Source organism: Cyrtonyx montezumae, unplaced genomic scaffold, assembly GCF_038088225.1.
Source record: "Cyrtonyx montezumae isolate F1298 unplaced genomic scaffold, pur_monq_1.0 scaffold_3, whole genome shotgun sequence".
NCBI lineage: Eukaryota > Metazoa > Chordata > Aves > Galliformes > Odontophoridae > Cyrtonyx > Cyrtonyx montezumae.
In genome coordinates, this window is record NW_027072034.1 from 100,987,279 (window position 1) to 101,011,926 (window position 24,648).

The following is a 24,648-nucleotide window of genomic DNA, read 5'->3' on the forward strand; positions in this document are numbered from 1 at the left end:
GACACGTTAGCTTAAAAGGAAAAGAATTTGACAAGTGTATCTGAACACAAAGCAGAAAGGCTTGGAGGTGCTTGTATCTCATGAACTGCAACCAGCTGGCTGGACTGCAGAAACTGTGACAATACCTACAGCAAATGCCAGCTCCAACTAGTCCGCTACCCAGTCAATGCTACATGGGCCAACAGAGGATCACTTGCATGAATAAGGCTTCCTAGTGTATCCAGCTCAGTCTTGGAACTTCATCTTACGATGAATGGCTGAGAGTTAAGACTGTTCGGCCTAGAGAAGGCTTGGGGCCACCTTATCTAGGTAGAACGACAGAATCATTAAGGTTGGAAAAGACCTCTAAGATCATCTATAGTCCAACTGTCCACTTACCACCAGTGCTCACTAAATCATGCTCCTTAGAACCACATCTCCTTGTTTCTTGAATGCTTCCAGGGACAGTGAACCCACCACCTCCCTGGGCAGCCTGTTCCAATCCCTTACCACACTTTCTGAAAATAAATTTTCCCTAATATCCAATCTGAACCTCCCCTGACACAACTTGAGACCATTCCCTCTCATCCTATCCTAGGTATTATGTTCATAAATAAAGGGAGAGTATGAAGGAGGACAGAGTCAGGCATTGGTGCTCAGTGACAGGTCATGAGGCAAAAGGCACAAATAGAAACAGGAGTTTCCTTCTGATCACCAGGAAGCACTTTTTTACAGCACAGCTGATAATGTACAGGGTTGCCCAGAGAGGTTGTGGAGTCTCCCTGCTTGGAGATAGTCAAAAGCAACCAGAGCATGGGCCTGGACAATCTGCTGTAGGTTGCCTTACTTGAGCAGAGCTGTCAGACCTCTGCAGGTTATCTGGTCCAGCCTAAACCATTATGTGATCACATAAAGACAGCCCTAACCTAGCTGAAGTTTGAGGCACACATCTTTAACACATTATTAAAAAATAAAAAACCCCCTCAAACTGGCAATGCAAAGTTTACCACATTATCTAATTCTATAACCTGTTTCTTGGCCTTGTTTTCTGTCCAGTGCAATAAAACCATTACAGTTGGAGGGAGTTTTGAAGGCACTAGTGGATGAACCACAGTAATTTTTCTGCAGTGAGGGCTCGACATACTACATGTCCCCCAGGAGCAGTACTACTGCCTGTTCTGTCACAGTGATGGCTAGTATTTGCTGCTTCTCTCCATACAGAGATTAGAAGCAGAGATAATACCCAACTGCTGGGCAACCCTGCCTCCTTGCAGCAGACAGGAAGATCCCACCAAAAAGTCACAAGTAATACAAGGAGGATGGCATTGGAAATGCAGTTTCAGTGCTGGATGTGGTACCACCTTCCATCTGCATATTTCAGATGGAGCAGGTCCCAGATAGAGCTTAAGATTCCTCTGGAGATGGGCTCACATTCATCAGCTCCGCTGGATACCCCGACTCAGAGCTCCGTTGAATGTCCTGGAAAAAGAGCTGTTGCTGGAGGCTCTTTAGACTGTTCAAGACCTCTGGAGAGAGTTCCTGACAAACCACTTGGTTTTCTTGATCCTCTTCCTCCTCTTCCACAGGGTCATCGGGAGGTAAAGGAGAACATCTAGAGATGTAGCCCTGGTCTGACTGCACTGACTGTCTTTGGTCCTTGCACTGATCTTCAAAGATCAACTGGTGCTGCTTGTCAGCCTCCTCCTGACAGAAACATGGATCCGAAGGAATGACACTCTGCTGATAAAGAGAGTACATAAGTCCATTCAGATGGTGCCTCAGTTCACCTGAGAGATTTGCAGGACTCTGGTCATCTACTGCTGAAACGTCACAGTCGTCATGGAGTATGACGTTATTCCTCATTGGAAAACTCGTCTCCAGAAGAGGAACTCCTTCCATGAAGTCCTCATTACTCAGCACATGATGGCCAAGTATATTTCGGTCTTCTGTGGAAGAGACTGGCTCTACTACCTGAACTGAAGCAGCCTCATCCTTAGGAACAATCAGAGTCTGAGAAGCTGGATCTCCACAGAGATTAAGCTGAGGCTGTAGTTTACACCCTCTGCTCTCACCTTCACGAACGTGGAGATTGACGACATAACAGCAGTTAGGGTCAGGTTCTCGCAGGTGGAGCTGGTGTTTCACAATTCCACCTGGTTCACTTAGCAAGGAATCCACCTGGCTCTCTCTGTTTAGGGACTGCAACTCTTCATCACTATCCAGGCTGATGCTTTCAGCCTCAAACCAGTTTGGGTGCTCTGTCTGCCAGTTCTTGAACTTCTGAACTGCCTCTTTCAACTTCCTCCCACTAGGGGTATCAGTGTAGTTTTCAGCTGTGATTTCCTGGATTCGATGGATGCGGCCAGGTTCAAACTTCTCCAAGTCCTGAATCCGAAAATAAATATCCTCAAACTTGTCCATCAGTTGGTACCTGGATGTGACGTTGAACAGATCAGGAATATCTTTCTCACTACTTATCCCTTCAAAATAGCAGACTATATACATTCCAAAACAGGCTGGCTTCTTGAAATCTGGCAGGATCAAATTCAAGGCTGGGGTGAACAGGTCTCCTGTTGGCTTCTGCTGATCTTGCTTGAGACAAACAGGTGTGCTCCCAAGCATGGCCTGCCATTTGGCCTGGGTGCCTCGTGAGCATAAGATTATGATCTTTGAAGATAGCTCTTCCATTTCCTTTTTCTGTCGAGTAAGCCAGGGTAATGGCCCAAACTCTGAGATCTGATGATCTTCTAGCAGATCTAAGGCTACAGCAGTGCCACAGACAGTCATCAGAAACTCAGCAAACTTCAACACCACATCCACGTAGAGCAGGTGATCGGCAGAGTACACAATCCAAACCTTCCGAGGCTTTAGGGGTGGTAGAGGAAGGTCGGTAGATGGCACTGCTGAAAGACAGAAATATTAATCCCAACCACGTTCCAGTAGCAATCAACACAGGATAACATTAACAAAATGTTATACTGAGTACCAGTTCTGGAGCTATTTTGGCAACATGCAGGGACAACACACTGTTGTAAAAATGTTATACTAAAGTCCTGACAGTGTAGCTGTGATTTATGTTGATCCTTGGGTAGTTCATGGAATGTCGCCACACTGAAGTAAAACACATAGGCTTCAAGAGACTTGCAAACGTAGCTATACTTTCCACTGGAGAGCTCAGTGCACCTGAGAACAATCTCCTGTTGCTTCTGTTCAGATGATCAAAGATGTTTTTGCCAGTGCAGCCTCAGCTAGGTCACTCACTTTACAAAACAAATATCTCCCATCTACCAAAAACAGTGTTCCAACTTGCATATTCTCTGTCTGATGCTACTGGTAATTACGAAGTGTCTTTTGACTAAACTGGAAAATCTCACTGCCATGTTTTGGTTTTGAGAAACACCTACAGAGGAGCGGAGTGCAGGACAGTCCCTGTCTGAACAGTTACTAACAGAATACATTACATGTACCTGGCAGCACAACTTACCAGTTTGCAAATCATAGTGGCTGCACTTCCCTTGTTGGTGTCCTGGAAGAGAGAGAAAGTCACTGTCAGTCCTGAAAGTAAGAAATAAAGTTAACCCCTTAAAATGGCAACCCCTTTCAATGGCCACATTCAAAAATCTTTAACTGCATGGGGTTGAAGACAACACTAAGATAAAGATGGGCATGAAAAAGTCTAATAAGGAATATACTAAATGAATAAAGACTTGTATCACCCCATTTTGCTATGTACTTAACTACATTTCTCCTCGGAGAGGAGAAAAGATGCATACAAAACCAATTTTCTCCATCTTCCTCTGATCTAAGAAGTACAGAACCCCAAACATGATCCTACTTCTCTTTAATGCTGGAGAGACAGCATTTTCTTAAGAGGCTTCTCTAAACAGGGAGCTAAAATGTCTCTATCCACATGTTACAGATCAATTTATATTAAGAAAATTTCCAAAATATTTCCCATCATTCCTTCTCCTGTGATAATCAGCCCACAGTTATAGCAGTAGTAGACTTGGAATTCGTTCTTAATCACTCAGTTCTCCAGTCTGTACAACGTAAGTCTTTGCATCATGTTTTTCAGTGAATGTGGAAGAAGATTACTTAAGCTCAAAAAAGCATGAAAATGAATTTTGCAGAGACTCTGGGGGAATCAGGAGAAAGACTATGGTCTGGACAAATTAGAAGTTTCTGTCCTGTAAAGCTCTTGCATAATGTAGGAGAAGAAAAAAAAATAAATGGAGAGGATATCTGCAGCAATCTGCAGGAATCAAAGGGCTGAACTATGAAGTTTCTTTTTCCCCTCGCGAGCTCTGAAGATCCTGAAGATCTACATGAAAATAGAGTATCAGACAGCATAATCCATCAAAGACTTTATTTGAGAGGGTGGATCCTACAAATCCCACAGTGTAGATCAGAAGAAAGTATTTACATAGACATTATTTTAGTGGCACTACATCAGAATGGGAAGAAACAAAGCAGTAAGAGGAATAATTACAGAAACAGGAAAAGTAGTTTGAGCACCGAGTCTTTTGTTTCTACTTGGTATGAGTCTTACCTGCTCGTTTTTTGGTCATACAAATGACACCTGCTATGACTGATCCCACCAGTAACACACAGATCCCAGTGATACACCAGTAAACCCATATCATCATATCATCTGTGGTACAAAAAGAGCACACAGACATTGTTTACACAAACACAGAGTTTCACTTGGGAACAGAGGTTTGTTAAGTAGCAGGGGCCAAGAGCTACAGGTAATCCAGTACTTCCCTGCTACAGCATACCACACCACAGTCACTCCTCACAACAACATCCTGCATTCATCATGCTGTCTTGCACCACAGATATGTTCCACAAATAACTGTATGCGCAACACATTGAAAACAAGGATCAATAATCTTTCTGTCTACACAGAAATGTTTATCAAGCTTTGACAGGTATGCAGCCCAGGTCCTGCCTGTTTCACATAACACATCTTCAAAAAAATCTCTTTTTTATTTTTCCCATTATGGGCAAGGCATTATTTTCCAAACTACAGGTGCTTTTTTCTTAAATCAGGTGTCACTGCAGCCAAAAAAGGATGTCAAATCATTATGCACATGATTTATCTTGACATTTGTAGAAATGAATAGAGCAAGCTGTTCTCTCTAAAAGCTTCTTAATATTATGCAATTACAAAAAAAAACAACCACTAAGCAAAGTGACAGAAAGTATTTTATATTAAGGCTCTTCTTGTCAAAACCGTTTCTCAAGGAATTTTATGCAAGTATCTCAAAAAAGTGCTCTCTAAGGTTTATGCTGCATACAAATACTTGCTTTCTTAAAGTCATTTAGTAACTGTAATATAATTCATTCTGAACTCAGTGGTACAATGAGACATTTCCCAGCCATTGGGTCAGGAAGGATCATTTGTTATTTGATATGACAGTAAAAAGAGAAGTAAGAGATGATTCAGGGCACTAGGAGACCTTACCTGATGGGCCGACACCTGCAAAAGACAAGAGTTACATTAGAAATTCAGCTCTCATCCATAACAAAAATTGAGAAGCTAATTTAGAGAAATGGAATTCTCACTTGGAACTGGTGAACATGGGATGAAAGTAGAGTGCCTCAGACAGTCTGTACCACAGACAGCAAAGAATGGTTGAATCTGCAGACAAAATAAATGCAGAAAACAAAAACTACTCTTAAAAGCAATTCTGTTCCAGCTTGGCTTTCCTCTCTGCCCTTATACTCCCTCTACATTTGCACAGGGACATAAAATTCCCACTTCCCTTCTGAAAAGAAGATGAACCAAGAATTCTTGCACTGTTCACTATAAATAAACAAGGCAGGGAGCTTCTGTGACTGTGCACCTGCCAGTCCCACTTCACACTTGGCAACTCTAAACTAAGGAGAAGCCACTGTCTATAAAGAAGACCTTATAAAGAAATTCTTTCTGCCATAATTATCATTTCCCTGATGCAGGTAAAGAACAAAACACTGTGTGAGAAATACAGAATTCTTAAACCGCACATTGCCTTGTTGAGGAAGAAATAACAGAGATAACACTGAGATCACACCTGTACTTTGTAGTTGCAGCAAGCTCTCACGTTCTTCTCCATTTTGACTGTGACATTTGCTTGTGGTTGCAGTTCACCCTGCAGAAGTCATTTGTGAGTTAATGGATGGAAGAAGAAAATGGAATGAAAGCAAGAAAAAATACAAGAAGCTGAGGTGAAAATACAGAGCATTATGAAGACACAGATATTTCTAATTATTGTTAAAAAGGTCTGGCCACCATCACGTGTGATTGACATAGTTAACACTAACACAGCACACTAAGGTTGCTCAAATAACAGGAAACAAATTTGTACACTGCGTAACTTCAAATATGTTAAGAAACTGTAAGCTTAAGCTAACGATGTTAATATCTTGAGTTATTTAATGTGTAAATGTTTAATTAACAAGGTTCCTCATGTGTTTAATTAAAAAAAAACTGTCAACACTGCTGCCTCTGGCATAAGAGCTGACAAGTTTGTCCTTTGTTACCTGCAGAATTCATCAATTTAATAATAATGTAAATATGTTCTTTACAATGCTCAGCAAAGATATACTCCAAAGTGAGTTTTATTAATCTCTGTTAGGAAATGTGCACACAGCTGTACTTGCTGTAATAACATGACATGCATCAGTATGTGGAATATAAGAACTTAAAGTATGGAAGAAACTGAACAACTAAGCAAGCTGAATGCCAGTTTACCTGCCCTCCCCCAGGGAAGGGTGGGGACTGGTAACAAATATTCAGTATCCCTCTTCCCTCAGATGCCTGAAAGGGGAGGGTTTTTTTTGTCAAAAGGCATTCTGCATCTGCTTTGTGCTCTTCAAGCACACAGGTTGCAAGACCTGCAGGAACTGACTGATGGTTTAATTGAAGCACCTGTTACAAACAAGTGCCTCGTTCTTAAAAAAACAAAACAAAACAAAGCAAAAACCACACAAAAAAACCTCACCGAAACAATAAACAACCAATCAAACCACCAACTCTCCCCATACCATCACTTTGAACAAACTACTTCAATGATTTATCAAAATGTTATACCCTAATTTTGGTTAATTTATTTAGTCCTATCTCCCAGGTACTAGCTTGACAAAGTTAACAAGGGCCAAAGAGTCATAAGTCAAAATTCCATTTCCATTGCAGGTGCTTATGCTCCACCTCATGCATTAAAAAAAAACAACAAACATACACCTCTTTTAGTCTTCTATCCACCAAATTCCTGACAGAAATTTCTCTTTTTTAAAGGCAAGATAACAATCTGAAAATAACTTTCAAATTGCTGTGCAACTGCATTTGTTAGATCTCCCACATTCTGGCTCCAACTCCTTTAACAACTGTTAAAAGAAATGTTTGTCTAAATTACCACAGAAGATATAATTGATATCATTTGGGAAGGTAATTACCTCTGTGACATCACGTGTGATCATTTTACACTTCCTCTCATTCAGGAAGCTGGTCACATGAATTTGATATCGGGTTGGTTCCATCCATGGGTTAAAGCTCACAAGCAGAGTTGTATCATCTAAACTTTTAGCTTGGATCTTGGGCTCCCACAGGCTGCCTGGAAGTAGTGCAGATATTCCCAAGTTTCTCAAATATCAAAAGCATCTCAACAGAACATCCATGACTCAGACGAATTCCTACCTGTCTTTATGCACGGGGTGGTTCTTTTCATCAGAGGGTCCTTGCAATCTGCAAGACAGACCATCAGTGACCAGTCAGAAACACTGTACTGCTGTTTAGGAGAAATAACCAATCTGTTAGCAGAAGCCAGAGACATAACATGATGAGCAGACCTTTGCTCCAAAGCAGGAGTGTATTTCTACAGCAGAGACATCAGTTTGCAATGTATAAACTAGTCCTTCTGCTGATGCTACGTTTTTTTCATTAGAGAGATACTATCAAGAAAAGACTAAAAACACATCGTATTTTATTCACAATTACAACTGCTTGTTTAAAAAGTTGAAAAAAATTATAGATCTTACTTTTCCAACTTTCAAGTTTAGGCCCCTGTCATTCGCAGGTAAGCTCTAATCAGCAAAGCTCCCTGCAGCTGCTGACCTGGATGCAACGCATTAGGTTTCTGAGGAACTGAGGAAGTTAAAAGCAGAAGGGCTCAGTGTGACCATGTACAATAAAGGATGGCTGAAGACTGAGTGCACCCTCACCTTTTTGATCTGTACTTCCAATTTCCAGAGTGGTAATTCTGAAAGACTTAAATAAAGGAAGTAGAGACAATCTGTGAAAAGCATGAGAGGCCAGTTGACAGCACTGCTCATGTAGATGAAATATCTTTGTATCTGCTCCAGTTCTGAACATTTCATTATCAAAATTCAGGAAATGCAGCTCACCTTCAAACAGCCCCTCACAGTGGCACCCATAGTCCATTTCAGATTTAGGTACAAATTACTGTTTAGTCACCACAATCCAATGCCTCAAAAGTCAGAGACCTGAGTCCAATGCTTTGTTCAGCCTTCTGGAGCATATAATATTCTAGAGAGCATAACATAGCATCTGGAGAGTTGGAATAGATGGCCTTCAGAGGTCCCTTCCAATTCTAAAGATTATATGATAAACTTTCAATGGCAACATTTCCTGTGCAGGAACTAAAGACAATCAGAATCAAAGTGTCTGGCCTTTAATGCTTTGTCCCTCCACCTGATTCCAAGAAGAGATTTCACAAACTGCTGGACATAGGATCCCAGAAACAAGGATGCTGACTTGTAGCACAGGTGAGAGGCTAGCATCACAGACTTTCAGCAGTTCCTTTCCAGTTCTGAACCACTATCCAAATCCACTTCTCTATTCTAAGAGCTTTGTAACTGTTTGTTACAGTGACAAGGGTCCAGTCTCCCTCATCCTGCATGTTTTTACCATGTGTGTCCACAGCGTTGGAAGCCTGCTTACATTTTTCCCCTTGCTGGGACTTCAGACAGTGCTGTTGGTCAGCCCATGTCACTGCATGATAGCATGTAACAACCTCTTTCTCTCCAGTTGCTGGATGCATATCAGCCTGGTGTTTTCTTCTCACAACATGGACACCTGGTCAATAAGTTCAACAATCTGGACAGGCTTGCAACCATGACACCCTTCTCTTTACTCAGGCCCTCCAGAGTCTGGAAGGCCCATGCAACTGAAGGTTTAAGCAGCTCTGTCTCTCCTCAGATGCTTCATCAGAATGCATGTGTCAGCCCAGTAAGGTTGTGGCCCCTTTGTCTGGGTTTCTGCCTCAGCCTGACTGTTGTGGCAGGTGGTCACCACGTTTGTTTCAATAGAGTGCTGCACTGTCATGTTCCCACATGAGAAGGAAGTAGTCTGCCTCCTGCCTGCTAGAACTGCTGTGCCACACCCTCCCTGTCTGCCCATCCTAGTCAACACACTCCTGGTCACTCATGCTTCACCCTATGGGATATGAATTTGAATGTGTGTGAATGTGACACTGCTGCTCCAGGCTCTGCTCCCATCACATCACCAGCTCTCATGAAGACTAATGACTCTGGGCTGCAGTCTCCTCAGTCTGACTTCTTGTTTTTTTCAGGTAGCCTGTCTCACATGGTGATATCTCATTTATCCCTACAACACAGCTGCACCCGTGCTGAAAAATATTATTACTTTATTACCAAACTTGCTCACAGTTCATGGGCCTAGTTTGGAAAAAAAAAAAAAACAAACAACAAAACAACAACCTAATACAACAGGTCCAGCAGCTAGAAAACAAAGTCCTAAGCTCAAATCCTAAGGAAAATAGAGCATCTCTTACCAGGCATTGTGAGAGAGACAGACTTGCAATTGTAGTCTCCATTTACACTCAGTTTGGGTAGGTGGTAGACAGTCACTTGGTAAGTCTGGCCAGGTTCCACCTCAAAGCGGTTAAAAGTGAAATTCCACTGAAAACAAAACACACTCAAAATGAGACTGCTGTGCTATCAAGAAACTGAAATTAACAGGTCCTGTCCCATCCTGTTGTCTTATATGAACTTTTTTTTTCTTAAGCTTGACTGAACAGAACAACAAAACAAACAATATGCATTAAAGCATTAAATGTATCCGTTCTCTGGTCTATCTCAAATTCTTACATTTGGAATGAAGGGAAAAAAAAATATCTCCTGGTAATCTCTGAGCTGCTACTGCAGTCTCATAGTAAACAACTGTGTGGAATTCTGTACTTGGCCATTTTATATATACATTAAGTTTGTGCTGTTTTCCACATATCAGGAAAGCTGTTCAATTTCTGGAAGAGGCAATGGCTTCAGTTGGTAAACGAACTTTGGCCCAGTTCAGGGAGATAAGGAACAAACTCCAAAATCCTGTTCTGTAAGGAGGGCTGTGGGTGCTCAGCAGTTTACTGATGAGTTTCCTAAACCAAACACAAGCTGGAAGGATCAGGCTGGTGCTCTCCTCTTCATCAAGAAAGTACAAGAGAGAACTTGAAGTGAAAAGAAAGGCTGAGTTACAAAGGAAGCTGTGTCACAATAGCCAAACAGAACTCAAAAACTTCCACAACTGTTCGCTTTAAGCAACATCCAGAACAGTGACACGTGGTAGGTGCTGAAATCAACAGTACTTAGAGAACAGTAGAAGTAAAAGAGAAATCAAGTAGAGCAGCTTCTGGACGGCCACATGCAAGCGTAAAACAAAATGGGTAAGACACCAGGCCTCAGACCCAATATATTGATTGTTACATCAACTTTCTGACTAATGAGTCTGTACATAAAGAGAGGAAAAAAAAAAGGTAGCCTTGCTGTAAGATAGGAAAAACAGAACTAAACCCATAGTAGCTCAGGGCCCTTAGCACTTACCCGGCCTCCATCTGGACGGACCTGAAGAGGCAAATTGTTCTGAAATTCAAACTGGGCGCAGATCTGTTGATTGCTGCTCACTTGCATCACAGCCAGCTCTGCTCCTCGGAGATACCGGATGCTAGCTGCAGGCACACAGACAGAAATGTGTTTTCCCTTTCCTGTCAGCTGCATGAGTGCAGGCTGCAACCCCGCAGAGATCACCACTGTGCCTCAAGTTGTTGTCCTTTAAGGTGCTGGGGATCTCAGCACAGAGATAACTGGCTATTAAAAACCAAGCATACAAGGTTGACTAACACCATTGCTAGCTTACAGGTTGTCCTGCACAGCAAGAGCTCCATCTGTGCTGATGAAGGAGCAGAGCAGGAGGCAAATATAGGTACCCTGGCAATTCTTGGGTTGTTTGGTGTTGTGCTTAGCTCTGCCTTTCAATTCTGCTTTATGTGGTTTTGGCACCAAAGCAAACATTGTTTTACTTGATATAAGCAATCCCAATGAGCAAGTTCATAAAAATGGCTACACCAAACAATTGCATTACCTGAGCCACATCTGCTTTTCAGCTATACTGAGGTAACAGTTCTATACTGCCCTCAAATGTAGGTCCTGCAGAAGCAGAATTAAGCAGATTTGTTTCCTATCTCGAATAGGTGCAAAATCATGGATGAGAACACATAAGCAGAACACCATACACAAACAAAGAAAACCAACAGATATTTGGACAATAAGAAAACCTAACTAGTACTCATTAAGATTCTAATAACACAATTATTATTATTATTTTTACCAAGGCACATGTGCATATCCCTAAAGAGGGGGCATTTGCACTGGGTTAACAGTGCATGAACTACCATTTGCATGCTCTCATATTAACTCCTATCTGTCTAGCTTATAGATGCAATTCTCCTGCATGAGACTGGCAGACACTACTATTGCACTGAAAAGGCAAATCTTGTAGGACAAGTCTTCCGTTCCCGCCCTCCCCCTTCCTTGCTATTGTGGTAAATGTATATGCCACTCTTGCATTAGGTTTTATCTGTTTTTCCCATTTTAACTGCTATTATCCCTAAATTATGCTATTATGCTAATGGGAGAGTTTTTAAATTTTTGAATCTCCAGCATATTCCAAACTCCGATTCATTCCTCAAGAAAAAGCAAAAGTACCCCTTAATCAAAAGCAAAGCAAAGCAGCCAAAAGCCGAGATATCAAGCTGTCCTTCCACAGCTCAATCACTGAAAGTCTTCAGATCATTAATTCTCCTCCCTGTCCTTACTAGATCACACCTCATTCCTTTGTTCTGCTTACCATCAGTGGCCACCTTCCACTCTATCCGAAGCACCGGGAGCAGCTCTCCATCTGTCTGACGGAAAACATCAGAGAAGACATCAAGGCTACTGGGAGCAGAAGGTGTCCACGTCTGATTCTGCAGCCAGCTCCTCTCTATGCAGGTACCTGCCCAGCAAATAAAAGCTGTTATCCAGAGGAGGACAAAATAAGGTCTGCTTAACTGCTGTTACTGCCTGGGTAAAGGTTACTCAGAGGGCAAATCTAAGTGACAGGTTGCTTTGCTGTTCAAAAAGGCAGCTTTCACTGTGTCAATAATTCATAAATTGCCCATGATATTCTCAATTCAGGCATTCTGGTAACTTACACTTCACTTCCTCTTTTCCTTGAAATCCATTAGTAGATTATCAGATAACCTAGTCAGGTCAAGTAAGTTTACTCAGTATTTCCTGCAGCAAGTCCCCATCTTGCAGCTGAAACAGAACTGTGCTACACTAGCACTTACTTTAAACCTTCCAACCATAATGCTAGGTAGTAAGCAGTTTTTTAAACAATGTAATTAACTTTTGAAACAACTGCCTTATTTCTAATTTGAATACACATCTGAATTCAGCTTCCAGTGACTGCTTTTGTGCTGCTTCTCTTCAATGAATGAGCCTTCTGGACAGAAAAATAATTTATGTCAGTCAACAGAGCGTTAGGGAAAACAGGGTCTGTAATCCCATCAGAAAATCATACCAGGTGTGACAGACATGATAAGTGCAATGTCGGACAAAAGTCTAAGTAGATCATCAGGGCACATTAAAAATAGCTTTGCTGACTATGAGCGAAGCACCAACACAGGAAGAACAGGGCTGCCAAGTCAACAAGGAGCTGCGAGTGGGAAACTGTTAGTGCTTCAATATTCTAAATAGATCTGTGATGGTGGCCAGTGTAGGCCCAACCGTACGCATTTTTCTGAAATAAAAATGAAAAATCCAGAAGAAAATTTTAACTATCAAATGATAGAGCATCTATTAACTGTCAGACCTGAAGGTAGGGGAAAAAGAAGAACCGAACTGTCATACCCGTGATCATTGAGTGCATTAAAATAAATAAATAAATAAATAAATATATGTATAAGAGGTGGAATGATTATACAGCTGTTGCAGAGCCCAGTATGACATTCTGCAGCTATTTCCTGCATCCACACAAGAACTAAACCTGCTCATGACAGTCTGATTTTAAGCGAAGGAAATAGCTGGAAAATCCTCAGATGCTCATTTTACCACCAAAAAAAAAAAAAAATCTATAGAAAACCTAGCGAAATTGAAGTACCTTACAGAGAAGCGTGCCAAGCACTAACAAATCTTTCCCCCAGAACAGAAAAATGTACTTGGAACCAAGAGGCAGAATTTAAACCAAATATTCAATCAAGGCAGAACTGTAATGGTGGAGCTGCAGCTTGGCTTCGCTGTGCTCCCAGACTGTACTGAAATGCCTAGCTGCCAATGGGAAATATGATTCAATCCCATCCCACCCAGCCCTTCTCTCACTAAAAATGTTTAAAATCTGTGACCTACAATAGCTTCAGTTTCCTTCTCCAATTCATATCTGGTAATATACACTCAGCTGCAACTCTTTATGCTCCCTTAGATTTAAATATAAACTAAACCAGTTGGGTCATGTGCTTTTTCCCACACTCCAACTCTACCCTGGGAAAGAGACAGCTTCCCATTTTGTTTTTAGCTGAAACTGATCAAACTGAAGACTCACATCTCTCTTACTCCAGCAGGAAGGGCTTTCCGTATAAAGCCAGTTAAAAAAACAAAGGAGTGATCTGATCAGAACATGGCAATGAAGAAAAACATGACTTACTATTTCCTACGAGGCAGTTTAAATCCTGTTGGGGGAAGAAAAAGGAAAAAGAATATTACTTATCAAATAGAAACTGAACTGAAAATAGTTTGCTTCTCTTTGGTAGTGGGAGGAAAGCAATTTAGTGCTTAGCAAGGCACACAAGCTGGCAGAATCGGCCATCACACAAGTCTTCATCAAGTTATTCTGCAGAAAAGCAAAGCTCAGGTTTGGGTTTAGCCACTGCCCAATGACATGACATGGATGTTCAAGTGGAAATGATGGGGGCTCTGCCTGGTTTTCCCCACACATATTTTGTTCATGCTGGGAGACTCCACAATCAGTAAGAAAAAAACGTGAACTTGCTCAGTAATGTGATCCTAATGATAAGAGAAGTTTCTGCTAACTTTGCAGACCAAGATGAAGGCAAGGTTTCCTCCTTCTCTCTTCCTGTGCCTCAATACATAAAGAGGGATATGGTCATTGCCCTGTGGTCAGAACAGGAGATGAGGCAGTGGTGTCTCTGACCTCCCTGCAGCTTGATACAGCCAACACAAGGTGTGCTTGGGTCTTGGCTTGTGGACAGTCAGGCATCACACCAAGCACACTGACCAACTGGTTATTCCAAATGCAAAGACAGCTCTGCTGGCTACGGAAAAGCACACAAGCCATTAGTGGTCATATTTCAGCAGCACAATTGCACTCTCTCAAACCTTGAGCAAAAGCTGGCAGATTTGGCATTAATGCCCTTGTGCTCGTTTACAAAAAAAACAAAACAAAACAAAGCAAAAAAACAACAAGCAATAAAACCAAACATCTCTTCCAGGTTTTCACCTAAGTGAAAACAACACCAAGGCTTTCATCCACTGCAATAAATAGTGGCAGTATGAAAACACCTGCCTCAGGTGCTTTAGGACTATTTAGATACACTAATGCAGATATATTGAGAAAGATTCAGCACAATACTTATGTAGTACTGTCAAACGTATTATTTATTGTTATTGTTTAGAAAACAACATTTCATTTCAATCATTTGAAAGGAAGAAATCTGCCTAATTGGCTACCCTGCACATTTAAACATACACAAATCTATGCAGGCAGACCTCCTGCCTTCTCCTGCCCTGTTTCAGCTCTGGAATAGCATTTCAGAGCTCACTATGGGAATCCCAGCCCCAGGCAGTGCATTGCAGGATGGGGCCTTGGGACAAGTGGCATCAAGAGCCACACAGCAGTGTCCTGCCTTGGGCAACACATGTTGCTTAATGTCAACACATAAAATGTTGAGGAGGAACTTGACTATAAAGGTCAAAACAGCCACAGCTGGGGGAAGCACCCAGATAATCTTAGTATCAGATACAAACTTAATCTGAACCGTACTCCTACAATTACACCACACTTAACTATGGCAGATAAATCCTCCACTGTTTATATCCTTTCGTACTAAAAAAAATGTGTGTATATTTAATAGAAATGTTATCACAACTTTGTATCTCCCAGATCAGTTATAGTTTTTGGTTTCTTTTTTCCCACCACTGAAGACTCCCATGCAACATATGCAATGGAAACATTTGGCAATGGAAACAACCTTGAGTGCAAGCAAGCAAATGCCAGTGAACTGTGACAAAATTATCTATGCTTTCAGAGAAAGATGTATATTAGGTAAATTATCCAATGTGTCCCTTGCATAAACAGGTGCACTGCTTTTGGCTGGGATGAAATTAACCCTCCACAGAGTGTTTGGGGTTTATGATGGCAGTAGTGCCAATTTGACAGCCATGGCAGACCAGAGCTGGTGAAGCACTGAGGAACCTCCCTGCTCCTTCTCGTGCTGTTCCTTACAGCTGTCTGCCTGACACAGTGAGTCTCCTTTCTGTGACTCTCTGGCTCTCCCCTGCCTGCTGAGAGGAGCAAGTGAGCAGCGGGCTGGGCTGAGCAGAGCACAGAAATAATGGGCTACAAGCCATGGGTTTGGTTCATAACCTAATGTCTTTTGTCGAAATCTGTCAATGGCTATTCAGTCATTCTGTCCTTCTGTTGTTTCAGTTATCAGTAATTATTGTAAACTGCCCCATGATATAGTCGTTATATAAATTATAATGCATTATTTGCTTGAAGAGCAGCACCATCTGCTTTTATCCGCATGTTGGTGCTTCTGTTTATCAGCAGATAAGACAATTAACCAAGCAACAGTTACAATTTGTTTTGTTTCATTATCAGTGTGAACATTGAACTGGCACAACAGATCAGTGGACTCTCTCTTCCTCCAGTTGTACTGCCCTGGGTGAAATGTTTGCAGTGATGAGGCTCCTCCCTTTCTGGCATTCACTGAAAAAGAACAGCTGAACAGGGAACGCTCTATCAGTTAATGACGATTCAGAACTGAAATCTGGTAATTAAGGTGTCTTTAAAATTTCAACACCGAGTATCCATTGGGACAAACAACAACAACATGTCATCGTGCCACAGACCTACTCAAACATTTTCACATAATGATTTGAGTTGGAAGGGACCCTTAAAGTCCATCTGCTCTAACTCCCCAGCAATGAACACACACAAGGGACACCCACAGCTCCATTAGGTTGCTCAGATCCCCATCCAGCCTGACCTTGAGTGTCTCCAGGGATGGGGCATCCACCACCTCTCTGAGCAACCCGTTCCAGAGCCTCACTGCACTTAATATAAAAAAAAAAAAAAACCCAAAACTCTTCATATCCAGTTTAAATCTCCCCTCTTTTAGCTTGAAACCATTCTTCCTTGTCCTGTTCAAGAGGCTATCAAGAGTGTTTTCCCACCCCATACAGTTTACTGGCTGCACCAACCATGTTGGTTTACTGTACTGTTAGCAGCTGAGTATTTAACAAGGATGCCACCAGAAGGGAAGGACACTCTGTCCAGAGGGCAGCACTCTCTGTCCAGAGGGCAGCCTGCACTAGCCCAAATGCTGGCCCACTCCCTTCCCAGTCCCCAGGCAGAACAGGGATGACCCAATAGCACTGAATTCCCTGAAGAAGAATCAGTTCGGACAGCACATCCTTACTGTTGGCCACTGGAACGCAACTGAAGGAGATGAAACCACAATGCTGACACAACTTTACACCAAACATAACTCTGAAGAATGACAGCTAAAAACCAGGAAGCAACTAAAGACAGAAATGAGTCAGTTTTGCAGTAAAACAAGTCAGTCACCTCTAGAATTGCACGAGCTGCCTCCATAGCACTGGAGGGGAGTACTGCTGATTTTCAGCCTTATCTGATGCACTTGCTCATTCAGACTGCATTAGCAAAGCTGCAGTCAGCAGAAACAATTAACCTACTTTCCCTCCATGAGCAAACACAAGTTTAGATCATACAACAGAAATACAATTACAGTGATGGTTGCTTCTGCTCGCCCACAGAAAACTAGAAGTGTTGACAGAGCTGAGACATGTCAGGCAGCACAGGACAGATGAGCAAGCAAATGGGAGGAGAAGGTAGAACAAATGCAGAGCTCTGCACAAAAGCTGGAGATAAAGCCTGCAGCCAGGTAGGGTGCCGTGCGTGTTGGTACAGATGAAGCTTTGACCAAGATGTTCTCTTCTCCTATTGATACTCAAGATCAACAAGCCAAACTTATCCTTGTGCCCCAAGGGCACAGGGATACATGCTGCCTGGAACCTCCTGGCAGAGCACTGGTGCAGTCACCTCCTCCCGTTTACTTGTCATATTTCACAGAAAGCCAAATAACTGTTTCTTTTACTTTTTCAAGCCTTTTTCTTCCTTTCAACATCAGAGAAGAACAGACCATATGCCACAGAGAAACACATGAATATGAAACATATGAGAAACTGATTAACAGCAGCACATCATAACAATTCAATTGAAATAATTGGAGGCCAAGATTTCCCAGCAGGATGCTGCGGTAACTAGAAAGAAACTGAAGCAAGCTGGGCAGGCAGCCAATTTCGTCTTAAAGAGCAACTGCTGAGTGGGAAGGGCTCCAGCTCCTCAGATCTGCCTCTCACCTCCAGGCCTCGCTACCTCTCTCCTGATGCCTGTGTGATGTGAATACATCTGCAGTCCCACTGTCCTGATTTGTTCATTCAAAGAAGCAGAGATCTACAGGATGTGAATACGTAAAACCAATAATTACTAAAAACCAGTTAGTTTAAGTCGGGTGGAAAACTATTTTCTACAAAATGTGCATGTTTTAATTTAGATGCTGTAGAGAAAAACGTTCTCTTCTACAAATTCTAAGCCAAATATAATCCAAATTCAAAAGCTGAAGTTTCTTCATTAAAATTACTTTGAGGGTATTCTTTTATCATGTTCTGGTAGCTTTGATCACTAATCCTTTTTGGACCAAGAAATCCAGAACTATCTCAGCAGCTCAAAGTGTGAATGGGGTCAGTGGTTACATCCTACACAGCAAACCCTTGCAGAAAGCAATGGGAGAAGGTCAGTAGCAAAGTGAATATGCTTGTAAAAGAGGAGCAAGAAAAGGCTTCCTCACATGCATCACCATCACTCATCTTTGTGCAAGATGTTGCATCCACTTTTCTCTGGAGACTTAGTGAATGTCACTGAGCCAACAACAGTGACTCCCATGACCCAAATACGCACACCTGCCTGAGCTCTTAGGGTTGGCAGGGTTATCACAAACCACATGTCCCACTGACAGCAGACACGGTGCCTCAGGACGGGCACTACAAAGAAACACATCGGGGGGAACAGCCAGACAGGATCTTGTGCGTGACTGGGGAGGAAAGCCAGCCCCGCCTCCCTGGAGATGACACATTCCAGTAGCAGTTACTGGAAGCTGTTTGCAGCTGTATTGCTCAGCCTACAGTTTGGTGAATGGAGCAGTGGTGAATAAGGAACATTAAATGCATTTGTTGGCACTTTAATACACTGGGCTTCCACTAATGAACATTTATTTTACTTCTGTAAGAATTACAGGTGTCTGTGAATACTGATGTGACACTTTCACTCCTCTGCTCCAGAACAACCTCTTCCACATCGCAGCCTGGCTGGAAACCCGCTGCTGCTCACCCTGCCCTTCCCCAAAAGCCTGGCAGTGGCAGGTGAGCAGGAGGATGTGGTCAGAGCACCCAGCCCAGCTACAGCACCACAGGAGGGGCTCTCAGCTTCCCCAGAGCAGTGCAACCAACAGAAAAGGGAAATGGCTACCAACCGCTGCATCCTCACTCAGTTGCAGTTCTGCACGCATGTGCCAACAGCTGCACTGTTCCCTTCAGTGGGGCTGCTCACAGGTTTGGTTTAAACCAGCTCCTGTCTGAACGCTGTGCTGAGGTGCCCCTCACTCCGCTCAGTGGTCTGTCTTCCCTTTAGAAGAAAGAAAGGACAGCCAGGGAAATGGTCAGTCCAAGCACCAAGGACTGCAGGAACGCCACACCACGTTGCTTTCAACCTCTACGTGACTAATGGTGTTTGGGATGCCCATGCAGTTTTGTAATGTCCTCTTTCCCCTTTTCCAAGAGCTTTCACTTTGTAATTACACAACATCCAGCCAAAAGTAAAGCTGTGGAAATGAATGCTTTTGTGGGATTTCTTTTAAGATAGGAGTGTAAAGCAACAGAGGAGAGGTCAGGTAAAATGGGAATGAGTGCATGACTGAACTTAAGGAGCGTGAGTAGATAAAAGACAGAAAACACGTACAGGAAAAGGTTACAGAAGAAGAGTGCCATAGTTTGGGAGGGGTCTTGGCTTCCTGTGAGGACAGGAGGATGGCACCAGGAGCACAGGACGTGTCTGTCAGCCCAGCACTCAGCACAACATCTGTCCGACACTGGCAGGACAGGAGAATCACAGGACTGTAGGGGTTGAAAGGGATCTCTAAGGATCGAGTCCAAACCCCCTGCCAAAGCAGCTCCCTAGCCCAGGTTGCACAGGTAGGCATCCAGGCAGGTCTTGAATGTCTCCAGAGGAGGAGACTCCATCACCTCTCTGGGCAGTCTGTGCCAGTGCTCTGACTTCTGCACTACGTGATAGACGCTGTGCTAAAGGCTTCACCCAGCGACGGCACACACGAGGCTCAGAAACAGCAGATGTGTCACAGAGCAGACGGGATTCGTCTCTTAAACAGCTCATTCTCTCCGCATCGCTGACCACACGCACCCCGACGTCGCATGCGGAGGGAAGTTCCTTTCTCACGAGATCAGGGAGCACACCGCGCTTCCAGGGACCAGAAGAAGGACTGCATTACAAAAAGCGAACCGCGTACGGACTCATTCGCAGCCCCACCACCGCGAAGCAAAGGCGTACAGCCACATCCGAGCAGCCGCTTCCCCAGCGCAGCTTCCCCGTGGCTCCCCGCAGGCCGGGAGCGGGAGGCCGCAGCGCCCGGCACAGGAGAGGCCCGGCCCGGGGTTGGCGGCGGCGGCGGCACTCCGCCTCTCGGGGCGGGCCCCGGCAGCTTCGCACTGCCCGGGCCCGAGCCGCCCCGGAACGACCCCCGATCCCTCCCCGGCGCTTACCGGCTGGGAGCAGGTGAAGGGCGGCGCGGCGCCCAGCAGCAAGCGCAGCGCGGCGGTCGCGGGCGGCACAGGAAGGACGAGGAGCAGCAGCAGCAGCAGCAGCAGCGGAGGAGACAGCTTCGCGCGCCCCGCGCCCGCCATAGCCCCACCGCCGCCGCGGCCTCGGGGCTTCCGGACTGCGACCTGAGCGCGGGACGGGGCGGGGCCGGCCCGCACCTGAGGAGGGGCTGCGCGGCGGGGCGGTGCGCGGGGCGAGGCCGGGGCTCCGCGCTGCCCGCCGGGGGTGCGGCCGCGGGGAGGGCGGGGCGGAGTGCTGCTCGCCGCGCTGCGGCCTGCGGGACGGGGAGCGGGGCGGCGTCCTCCGGCGTCGGGACAACGTCGTGAGCGGAACGCGTGCCGATGAAGCGTTGTGGCTGCGGGCGGCATTCCGACACGCGGCTCCGTACAGGCGGTTCTGCGTGCGCGCGGCTCGCAGGGAGCTGTGCGGAGCTTGCTTGCTCCCGGCGGTCTCAACCCAGTTTCACACCTTTCTTTGCGCTGCGGTACGCCCGCAAGCGGCTTGCTTTCACCACCAAAACCTCCACGTGATTCTCGCACAAAGCCCGGGAGCCGCGAGCCGGCAGCAGAGCCGTGCTCCGCCAACAGCCGAGGGCATAGCATCATAGAATCAATAAGGTCGGGAAGGGCCACCGAGATCATCTAGTCCAACCGTCAACCCCAAGGGCACAGCGCGTCCTTGGGCCCCGTGGTGGCAAAAGTCTGCCCAAAGGCCTGAGCCCGGAGGTGCGGGAGCTCTGGTGCTTGTCCTGTCCTGTCCTCCAGCTCCTCACGCTGGTGGTGGCATCCACGACTTGAGATCATCACCTCCTGGCTCCAGCTGCTGTGTGACACCACTACCTAGCAACAAACTGCGAGGTTCCAACATTTGTGTGCAAGTTAGGGCATATAAATATACACGTAACAAAAATAAATTCATGCTTTTTCTTGTGCTTGATCTTACACCAGTGTTCTTGGGCTAAGCACTCTGTGGCACTCAATACAGCACTCAGCTGGCATACAGCGTAATTGCTTGATAACTGTGTTGTTAGAACAAATGTGTTTGATTGAAAAGTAAATGTGTGATACGTTACTTATTATCGTCCCATTAGCTTCATGGCTTATGTAGAGACTAATTACACGGTGTGTAGGCTGCAGGCATTCCTTTTTTGATGCATACACTTAGTAAAAGAGAATCCTGTGGAGAAAACGGTAACTATTTGGTTATGAATGAGTCATACCTTGGACATCATTACAAGGTAGCATATCTGTGTTGATAATAGTACACAAGCAACAGGGTTTTCTAAGTTAACATTTAACAGGACAGTCTGTTACTATCCCATGCTGTTCTGCAGCCCTTTGTGCACACGAGCGACTCCACAGTCTCAGAGAGGACTGCCAGTGGAAAACAAGGGGCTGCAGGATGTCCTCCTAGATTGCAGCCACCAAGCAAAGGGAGCGGTGTCAAAGCAGTTCTTGTGACATTTATGATATTAAACAAATCTGGACATTGTTTAGAAATTTATTAGCAATTTTAAAATAACATCATTCCTTAGATAAAAATGCAATCTTACAGGAATATACATTTGTCCCACACAGAGATGACCCTATAGCTCGCTTGTGGGCCATTCACTCTAACTTTTCTCTGTTGACTTTAAAACGTGCGAGAGGGCAAGACGGACTCTGGCACTGATGACAGGCTTACATGATGGTTACAAACTGTACAGCATTATTTACAAAAGCATTTCTGTGGCTTCATGAAAACTAGATATAAAATTGTGGAAGGAGGTAAAGACTTGAGAGAGGAAAGGACTTGGGCGGAGGTGAGAGGGAGGGCTGGGGTGGGCAGGGAGAACAGGGAAGAGTGGGAGAGGAGGTGACTGACTGGTTTATACTTGAGAGAGGTCATTTTTACAGCTCTGGGCAATCCAAATGAAGGCAAAACACTTATATTTATCAACAGTTATAGCTGATGATCTGAGCAGGAAATGATGCTCCAGGGCCTGAACTGAAGAGGTGTTGAGGAACCCCATCTTCCCTGAAGTCACTGGGAAACACAGGTATGCAGTACTGTGCCAGGCCAGACCACACCATACAGATACAGGCCAGGTACAGCAACCCCATGCCTTTAGCAGTTTTGATCCTGCATTGCTCAGTCATTGGTGTGGATATGAAGTCAGACTGAGTGAGAGATCAGCTCCTAAATTACATTTACACTTCCCAAACTGGACCAGATTCCAACCACTTCTTGCCAGAATTTACCCAAAGCAACTTATCCCTTGATCTGCCAAGTGGCAATTGTTTGGAGGGAGACTCCGTCATTCGGAATTGATTTTTAAGGCAGTTTTAAAAGTATCTCCCTGTTTTTGTGTGTGTGCAGCAATGTTGTCAAAGAGATATTTACAATCTGACTCCTCCTCCTCTGAAATCTTCCCACATTCAATTTGTCAAGACTGAATAATCCTGAACCAATCACTCCAATGAGCGATCATGGAGTTGATGATGTTTAGGTAGTATTGGTTACCAGTCTACCTGCTTAGGATGGGAGTGGACTGGCTTAGGATGCTTAAAAATTAGAAAAAAAATATATATATTAAAGGCATTACAGCCTGTTTGAGGAAGAGCTTGCATTTTGCCTGACTGGACAAAATGCAAAACAAAACAGAAAAACACAGGTATTTCATCCTCTGAATGATGAGGCTAATGAATGGTGTCTGAGCCTGTGGATCTGTCTTGAATAGGAAAATGCTTTGGAAAGGGGCTGTTTGAACACTGTCAGAAAAAAATGCGCTGTGGGGTGGAGGGACCATGCCTGCTCTTGCTACTGCTCCAAGGGCCTGGAGTGCAGGCACCTTGCCTGGGCTAAGTGAGGGCCAGGCAAGGTGCCAGGGCTCCAGGCCATAGGAGTGAGGGTTGCCTGCATGGTGTGGTGTGGGAGAACAGCATGGGAGCATGGAGAAGGGCTCCCAGTCATGCCTTGCTAAGCCCTTTGTAATGCTAAAGAAGATTCCCTCCTTACTTCAGCCGCCGTTGGTGCTGCTCGGCTTGGTTAGCCCTTTGGAAAGGGACTTGGTTAAGTTGCCTAACTGTCCCCTGCCGCCTGAGGCCCACACAGCACACTTGGGGCTGGCAGCCTTGGGGAAGAGTTGTGTCCTCCTGGAACTTCTGGAGCAGGATGTGCAGAATACTGTAGGGTATCTCAGATGGCAGGGGATGCACACATTTTGGCAGCTCAATCAAGGTCTTTGTCCCTAAAGGCCTGTTTTAAGATCAACAGTTAAATCCTGTTCCCTGCATAGGGTGGGGAAGAATGGAAGATTGAACTAGAACACTAAATTTTATTTCAGAAAAGGTCTTTTCCACTCCAGTGTGATGCTGCTTCTCTGATAGCAACTGTAGCTCGGTCTGTTTTTAGTACGGGCTTTCTCTATGCTGTGTTTCTGCTCTCAGCCATCCCTTCTCAGGCACTGGAGCAGCAAGGCCACAACAGTTTCAGCTGTCCAGAAACAAAGCAACAGAGAGCAAAACTCCACAGACTGAGATCCCATAGGAAGTCTTTTGGATCCCTGGGCATGCTAACCCAGAATGGGACTTTAATATCTTTGCAACATTCAAAAGATGAGAAAAGAAATCCCATGCAGCTATTGAAATTTGCATTTCTTAATCTTTGGAGAAAATAAATGTTGGAAAAATATTATTAAATTCTTTCTGGGCCCAGTTCTGTTTTTCACATTCTTTACATTAACAAAGCCTCCCTGGCCACTAGTGCACTCTATGTCTGTGTTAGCGAGATGGAAATGGGGGCTTCTGCTGGCCAAGAATATATATTGTTTCATACACGCTACAAATTTATTATTGGAACTGATAAAATCTCTGCCAGAAGCCTCTGAATGGATTCTATTTACTTTGTTTCCCACTTGCTGTTCCTCTCCCCACCCTATCCTGGGACAGTCCCAACTGGCCCATACCAAAGGATACTCAGTGGGGCTGACTCTGTGGGGCTGCCCCACTTCAACTTGCTGGGCCCGTGGGTCGGGGTTTCTCACCTAGACGTATGAAGCAAGGCTTCCAGCTTCACCTACAACACAAGTCCGCAACCCCACGGGCTCGTGGTGCTGTCACCTTGTGCGATTGTGTCTGTGTGCAAACGCGCATACATTTCATACAGCAATCTGAAACTATCAGGCAGAAAAGACACAGGAGCCTGGC

At 44.4% G+C, this 24,648-nt stretch overlaps 1 protein-coding gene across 1 annotated transcript; it reads right to left on the reverse strand.

Annotated features, from left to right (window-relative positions):
- Positions 1-1,352: 1,352 nt before the first annotated feature.
- IL17RA (interleukin 17 receptor A) lies at positions 1,353-20,544 on the reverse strand. Its single transcript, XM_065742543.1, has 13 exons — positions 20,404-20,544; positions 13,952-13,976; positions 12,116-12,262; positions 10,813-10,937; positions 9,774-9,900; positions 7,658-7,705; positions 7,417-7,574; positions 6,036-6,113; positions 5,548-5,623; positions 5,447-5,461; positions 4,529-4,630; positions 3,464-3,505; positions 1,353-2,882 (listed from the first exon to the last, which is right to left on the reverse strand). The coding sequence occupies exons 1-13, from the start codon at positions 20,542-20,544 to the stop codon at positions 1,384-1,386; spliced, it is 2,583 nt and encodes an 860-aa protein (XP_065598615.1). The 3' UTR covers positions 1,353-1,383.
- Positions 20,545-24,648: the final 4,104 nt, after the last annotated feature.